Source organism: Limulus polyphemus, unplaced genomic scaffold (genome assembly GCF_000517525.1).
Source record: "Limulus polyphemus unplaced genomic scaffold, Limulus_polyphemus-2.1.2 Scaffold6180, whole genome shotgun sequence".
Lineage (NCBI taxonomy): Eukaryota > Metazoa > Arthropoda > Merostomata > Xiphosura > Limulidae > Limulus > Limulus polyphemus.
This window is the reverse complement of record NW_013671790.1, coordinates 30,987-39,249: the sequence shown is the minus strand read 5'-3', so window position 1 is coordinate 39,249 and position 8,263 is coordinate 30,987. Positions and strand designations below refer to the sequence as shown.

General features: G+C 35.2%; 1 protein-coding gene across 1 annotated transcript; it reads left to right on the top strand.

The window, feature by feature from the left end:
* Window positions 1–2,450: 2,450 nt before the first annotated feature.
* LOC111089421 lies at window positions 2,451–3,973 on the top strand. Its single transcript, XM_022401884.1, has one exon. It carries the CDS (start codon window positions 2,472–2,474, stop codon window positions 3,858–3,860), a length of 1,389 nt encoding a protein of 462 aa, XP_022257592.1. The 5' UTR covers window positions 2,451–2,471; the 3' UTR covers window positions 3,861–3,973.
* The last annotated feature ends 4,290 nt before the right edge of the window (window positions 3,974–8,263 follow it).

Here is an 8,263-nt window from a genome sequence, read left to right as displayed (position 1 = left end):
ACACCTTTTTAAAAACTTTGATAAGATTTTAATATGTTTTTGTACAAAATGTATACTGATGTATATGTACATCTGCCTTTTGTTTACATCCGTTGAAATTAAGTGCGCGCACATTTTCCTAACAAATAGCTCTGAGTATTATTATAGCATTCTTAAATTAGTGTTATTCCGCAAGACGTGAGAAGAAAACTTGGATAAATTATGATAAAGAATAAATCAACAAGTCTAAATGAAAACGTTTTCCAATTTATTTTGTGTGATATTTAGAGCAGACACTCTTCGTCAGGCACGAAAGACCGTATTCCATTGGGATTAGGCTAGAAATAATCTTTAAAAGATAATATAATACACACGTTCAACGTGGAGCACGTTGACAAAAAATACTGTTACGACAGCGGAAGTCACGTGACGCTGGGAGCATGCGCGCAGGAGTTTCTCGACGGATCATGAATTTGCCTGACAACTCTAGTCTGATCGAGACGCCCTCTTTTTAGTATATAAGCCTGGCGAGAAAAAACAGCGTGATATAGAGATAGATAATTGAGCCAAGCGAACAGTAGGCACTGTAAGCAAAGTGTGTGAATCACTGTGATTTATAGTGTTATAAAAGTTGTTAAGTGTATTACAAAGTTTGTATCGAGAAAGAATAAACTAGTTTTAATCAAGGAAGGACTTGTTGTCGCTGAAGTTTCTCGGAAAGAATTTCTACCGGAAATTAACAAACAAACATATATGTAACAAGGCTTTGTCTAACTATGAAATGAATAGGGGGGTACATTGTCCCTCTTATACCCACAACTGAAAACACAAACTTACCCAGCAGCATCAAGTCGCGAACCCTGGAACCTTCGTAAAGCAGCCCGGTACGCTGACTGCCAGGTCACTTTAGCTTTATCCCAAAGATTTGATTGGAATCCGTTACCTGAACAAAAAATGATGTTGTGTTGTGATCGTTACCTGAACAAAAAATGATGTTGTGTTGTGATCGTTACCTGAACAAAAAATGATGTTGTGTTGTGATCGTTACCTGAACAAAAAATGATGTTGTGTTGTGATCGTTACCTGAACAAAAAATGATGTTGTGTTGTGATCGTTACCTGAACAAAAAATGATGCTGTGTTGTGATCGTCACCTGAACAGAAAATGATGTTGTGTTGTGGTCGTCACCTATACAAAAAATTATGTTATGTTGTGATCGTCAACGGTACACATCTCGAATAACTGTAAGCACAGGAGTTACAAAATATATACTTTACATATACAAAAAAGGTGTTTCGAAGAGTGTACGTATAGAGGAGCAGATTGGCCTATCGGGACACCGTGCAATTGTCCAGGTGAGCCGGTGCATTTGACGCATTTTAAAAAAATTAGTTTAAATTTTATCTGTTTAGCCAGCATGTGATATTGCTCAGCTGGCCCTTTAATACCAATCCGCCCTTGTATGTATGTTATATTGGTTTTCCATTAAAGTTGTCGAACACTGCTAATAATGATGAACAATAATCGAAGCTCACATTTAATCACACATAGATGTTTCAGTACATTTAATCGTTTAGTGAATTGATGTGGCTCGTTATGTTTATAGTTAGTTTAGTGAATTGATGTGGCTCGTTATGTTTATAGTTAGTTTACTAAATTAGATGTCTTCATTAACATATATTTACTGTTATTTTCGATTTAGGTAGCTTACTTCCAATAAGCCTTTAATAATTTCTTTATGTTTAGTTTTAACTAATTATGTAGACTTATCATTTCCCTAAACTATATTGCCACATGCTGGATTTTGGCGTATTATAGCCTACATTTAGGCCTATTCTGGTGTTGTGTTTTGTAAGTAATATAGCCTACATTTAGGCCTATTCTGGTGTTGTGTTCTGTAAGTAATATGGCCCACATTTAAACATGCTTTGGTGTTGTGTTTTGTAAGTAATATAGCCTACAATTAGGCCTACTCTGGTGTTGTGTTTTGTGACTAATAACACATTCCATTTTTCGTGAAGACTACTTTTATTTTACTTTTTTCGTTTTTATATTGGTATAATTGGTTATTAAAATGTGTATAACATTATTACTAGCATTTCTAACTATGGAGGTGATATTGTTTTGCATTATTAGTTAAACGTTATTATTGGGTTTACGGCCGAAAATATTGCTAACAGCGAGGGTACGCAACTGACGAAGCAATGCATTTTAATCTTTACAAGATTGTGTTGTGTATTTATTAGTTACATTATGTATTTATAGTCAGTTTGTTATATCATTAATCTGTGTTACTTTTTATAGAAGTCTAGAATCACGGACATCTGCTAAGCTATCTATTTTTAAAAGTTTCCCAATCTTAATAAATATTAAAACCTCTACGATGTTTGACTGTGTAAAAAAAAAAAAAAAAAATGTGCTTTTTGTTCTTGTTATGATTCAAATAACTTTCGTGGTAATTTTTGCAGGTTCGCCCAATTGAAATCTCACCGATGTTAACCAGAGAGAAACCTCGCAGTGAACAAACTAGGCCAAGGTTTCTGAACAATCCAAGAAAGATTAAAGTATTATTTGGAATGTTCCTGCTCTTCTTTTCAGTTGTTGCGTTTTGTACGATTGCATATTTCAATAATTTAAGCGTTTTTTTGCGAACAAACTATGTGAGAATTACAAAACTATATGCCGTTAAGAAGAGCAAAGATCGTACAAGTGTATCGAATCTAATTCAGAAAAATACCACTCTTCCGGCACGGCAAGATGATTGGAGTAACGTAACTAAAAACATTTATGTCTTTTCATCATTCTGGGATGACAGGTTGAAACCTTTGCAGAGATTTGTTCGAATCGTAGCTATTGGACCTAGAGAGGGACTAGAAGGAAAAGATATTAGCTGTATTGCGTACAACCAAAATACTAGTACTTCTATTATATTGCCAACTAGTTTCAAAATTATTGAAGAACATCATGGCCAGTCATTTTCGGCTATGTACTTTTTCTGTTACTGGGGTTCAAAAAGACCTCCTCCCCTCGCTGTAGCTTTGCGTCACATACCAACGTCACTGGAATCCGCTAAACTTCCCGTTCACAATCGAAACGTGAGCAAAGTTAGAGTAACTAAAGATAACATTGCAGTTTGTGTGCGGCCCTTTTTTGGGCCGTTTAACAACACCTTAGATCTAGCACAGTTCGTAGCTTTATATCATACTTTGGGTGTCAGTCATTTTACGTTTTATGATTACAGAATAACAAATCAGGTCCGGGAGTTCATATCTTCTCTACAGAAAGAAGGATTCAGTATTGAACTTCTTCCTTGGAGCCTGCCGAATCCTGTGATTCTAAACACGTGGGCATACGGTCAGTTGGCCAGCAGTCAAGATTGTGTTTACAGACATATGTTTGATTATAATTATGTGGCATTGGTAGACGTTGATGAATTTCTTTTTCCACGGAAGAATGAAACGCTTCAGGAAATGATTAAATCATTCCCCATCGAAAAGTGGAGCAGTTTAGAAATTCGCAACTCTTTCTTTTGTAAACGAAACCCAGAGAAAACCGTATCCTCGAATGCGTCAATACCGCTCACTTCTACAAGATTCATAAAACGTGAGAAGAAGATATGGAAACCTAAAATCAGATCCAAGATTATAGTTCAACCTTTCAAAATAATAACTTGTGGAATTCACTTTGTTTGGGAGCATTTTGAAGCAGGGAATGCGATCGTGGTACCACCTAGCGTATGTTTAATGCATCACTACCGCGATAGTATGTGTTCTAAAGATCCACAGAAGATAGTAGTTGACAATTATGCCCTAAAATTTAAAGACCAGTTACTGAAGTCCAAGGTGATAAAAATCTGGAAAGAACTGTTTTGGCAGAAATAAATACATCTTTCTAGTCCGGACATTCTAGCTACTCCCCCCCCCCCCAATCCACAAACATAAAAAATCTTATTAGCAGTAACACTGCGAATTTCCTTCTTTCTAATAAAGTATAATGAATTGGTAAAGCTTTATTCCTGATTTAAACCATTTGAACATGTCTATAGTACACACTATCTCACATAACTTAGGGAAACTCAATTAAAATCGCCATCTTAAGATGACACGGTCTCAAAAGAAAAAGAAAAACTTTGAAAGAGTTGGTAACATCAAAAACTTTTTTGTATATATTGACGGTGGTTAGGGCGCTCGGCTCGCAATCTGAGGGTCGCGGGTTCGAATCTCCGTCCCACCAAACATGCTCGCCCTTTCAGCCGTGGGGGCGTTATAATGTGACGGTCAATCCCATTATTCGTTGGTAAAAGAGTAGCCCAAGAGTTGGCGGTGGGTGGTGATGACTAGCTGCCTTCCCTCTAGTCTTGTACTGCTAAATTAGGGACGGCTAGCGAAGATAGCCCTCGTGTAGCTTTGCACGAAATTCAAAATCAAACGAACAATACATATTGGCAGGAAAAAAAAAAGAAACAAAATAAGACAAAAATAAAAATATAAACAAATGTGGAAACACATTGATAAGACTACCAAAGTATAAATTACAAATATACAAAGAAAAACATCTTAACTAAATACACAAGAGTGAAAGGTAAAAAAAAGCATAAAAGTTTGCATACGTAAAATAAATTCGTATAATCTGAAGCATGGGCTGATATTTTATTGAACTTATCTGCATCGTTATAATCACAGCTAAGGCTCACAAAACTTCTGCAGCACAAATGATAAAGGCTAAACCATTAAATGTTGCATTTAAAACGTATTTAATAGTCAATAAATAAGCTTCCTTTGATGAGAAGACTTCATGCACTTCGTTTGATATTATTATTATCATCATCATGTAAATACAAAAACTTAGATTGTTTTATTATCATAAAACATTTGGCATTTTGAAAGCATACATCTGACGTACATCATATTCTATTTCTAAAACAGTGACATCGCATGTAAAGAAAAGTTGCCCCCACAGTGGCACAACGGTATGTCTACGGACTTACAACGCAAGAATCCGGGTTTCGATACCCTTGGTGAGCAGAGCACAGAAACGCCCATTGTATAGCTTTGTGCTTAATTACAAACAACAACAAAGAATATTTATTTAACCTTTGGAGTCTCTATTTTTTGCAAAACAAATCAACAAATTTAAATAACACTTTTGATCGCTGTATGAAAAGTTAATTACAACTTTCAATAATGTCAAAGTTTTTAATACATAATAAACTCAAGAATGAAAATGGCTTCAATATACTGTACGTAATGTGATTCTTCGAACGGTAATGAAGAAAAACTTTAATATAAGTTTAACATAACAGCAAATGTACGTTTCGACAAAGTTTTGTCATCATCAGGTACCAGTTTTTTCTTCATTACCCATTCAAGCCGTCTCCAGCCGTTATTTTATTATGTTGTTGAGCGATGTTTTGAGGTTCGACTGTATATTTATTGGACTATTAGCAATGTTACGTTGAGGTTTTATTATATGTTGACTTGACTATTCGTAGTTGCACGTTTCGAGGTTCGATATATGTTGACTGAACTATTTGTTGTATCACGTTGAAGCTCGACTATATGTTGACTGGACTCATTCAAGCCGTCTCTAGCCATTATTAATCTCAAGTGGGTTGCTCGTCACCGAACATAATAAAAGCCCCTTGTCATACAACTAGAGAAAGTACAGAAAGTTCGTCATTTTTTTAAATTTTGTAATGAAAACTTAGTTTTAATGAAAATTCGATTCTGAACTCGTTCATCTCCTCTAGAAATAGTGAAAATTATTTTTCCTAAATTGAAAATATTAAAGTTACAGTTCAGTAAAAGTAGGTTAAAAGTTACAAACTTCATCCTAACTATATAATAATAACGTTGCCGGGCTATAAAAAAGAAACAAAATTATGTAATGTCACGACTATTCCTACTTATTCAGTCCCGAATTTTGAAACACCAAAACTTAATCGGTTCAAAACAAAAATTACAACGTTTCTTCCTCTTTATCTTGTTTTAGCTATAAAATCCCAGAATTTGTACACTCTGTTCCTTCAATTCCCGCAGGCCATTCGTCCTGAGACAATACTTCTTAATATCTCATCAAGTTTTGCAACTGCATCGTATAGTTTTCAACATTTTATCAGGTGCTGGTGAGAGATCCGCAGAAACAAGAACAAATCGTTCAACACCAAGTTTTTAACCCCATCGTATAGGGTTTAGATTATTTAAAATCCAATGTTGGACTTGATGTTATACCGAAATTCTGTGTGTAATACTACATAGCTCCCGCGGTCGGAAAAACTTGGCCTGGTCAGCAAACCTTTTCGCTTTACAAATTCTTTCGAGGTCAATTCTTGAAAGGTCAATTGACCATCTTTTCTTTCCTCCATAAAATTCACCATCAATAGTTATCTTTTTTTTTTTTGTTGGCTTGTTCAGAACTGCCTTGCTAAATTCGTGGAAATGTTTATTCGTTTGAACTTTTTACCGCACTTTGTCCTAAGACATTTCTTGTGACTTTTATATCCCAAATTTGGTTTTTCCTGCTCAAAACCTTTCAGCTAAGATAAAAAAAAAAAGAAATAGAAGGTCGTCAGTAACACTCTGCTGCTCGCTGGTATCTAAACTAACACCTTTTAAGCCCTGCACTAGTTTACTTCGAGAATGTTTGTCTCCATAAAATAAATAACTGCCGTTTAGTTTCCGTCATACCTTTACTATGAGTCAGTCCTCTTAAAGATTTCAAGACTTTCGTGATCAGTTGTTCGATAATAAGATCTGAAGAAAGACCATCCCAGAACCTGCCACTTCGCCTGACAACACGTAGTTCAGGTATAAAACAGTCATGGACATTCTTGTTCATATCTGAAGATATTTTCTTGCGGATTTCACGTACTTATTAAGTCCACTTTCTGCGAAATATGGAAACATTCTTGACAGATGAATGGGTTTCGTTTTGATCAAAATCGATAAAAAATATCATTGATATCCATACTAGTAACAAAAATTTTATTTTAAAATTGTTGGAATGGAAAAAGGTCGGAAACTATATAGCATTTGGGATGTGAGGAAATTCTGTATTACGCATTCCCGCATTCAACCACTCACAGGGTGGATGCATATATACATCAGGTGGTGGAATGCGTAATGCAGATTTTCCTCCTACCCCAAATGCTCTCTAGTTTCTGATCTTTTTCCATTCCAACAACTTTAGAATATAATTTGTTGTTACTAGTTTCTGCATTTTTTATGATTAACATTACAGGTCGCGACATCTATTGATTGATATGCGTATTGGGTAATATTAAGCAATCTGTATCATTGCATATATTTTGGCGATACCCGTGGCAGGCAGAGCACAGATAGCCCTTGTAAACCACAGTGTGTCTACTTTCAACCTACGCACCAAACACTTCACTACTCGCCTTTTCAACCTAGAGCCCCAAGTGGTCCACGTTAGGTTGGTTAAAGCCCAGAATATATGCTTGTTTGTTTGTTTGTAATTAAGCACAAAGCTACACAATGTTACAGCTAACCGAGAAGAAGAAAAGAAAATAAGAACTGGACTCATCCTTACATAGAGATCGCTACTGTGCTCTCTGATACTATAGTTATAATTTTGTTGTTAGATTGGAGACAAATGCTTCTTTTTCTTGCATTGTTATCAATCTCTTGATGAAGGAGGCTTCATAGACAGATTAAGAAGATATATCTCCTGACACAAGTCCTTTGTAGAGAAGCTTGACTTCATCGATGCCAATGTTCTCTAAAGCTTCAAGATTGGTGTAACTCGTACTCAATGATATATAGAAGGACCAGTCAAAGAGAGGTTGAATCTAATGCAATATTAAAAATACTGTAACTGTCGAGATGGCTTTACCTGCTGAGATTTTAGTTAACTGCTGTCGTGACACTAGTGTTTAAAATTTAATGGTGATATGCCAGTGTTATTAATTATATTTAGAAATTTCGTGCTCTCGATATTTCCAGAAGCATAGCTGAAATTAAAAATAAGAAAAGTACACAAAATAAGTCCTGTTTATTTAATACAAGCTAAGAATTTCATTTTTTTTTTTTGTAAGTGAATAGTTGAATAAATTATTACTTGTTCGACACTGCTTATAGTGGTGTTTTCTTTTTAGTACGTTACAATATATCTAACCTTAACTTCATGCACTCTGTTTCTACACAATTCGCTGCTCACTGTAAATAATCCTATCAGTTAGTAAATATCAAGGTTATTAATTCTTTCAGTAAGTAAAAGAATTAGGGAAAAGAACCACGAAAAAAAAAACTTAATTCTGGAAAAC

Coding starts and splice junctions, on each gene's coding strand:
- LOC111089421 (XM_022401884.1), top strand. CDS start 2,472: ATGTTAACCAGAGAGAAACCTCGCAGTGAACAAACTAGGCCAAGGTTT.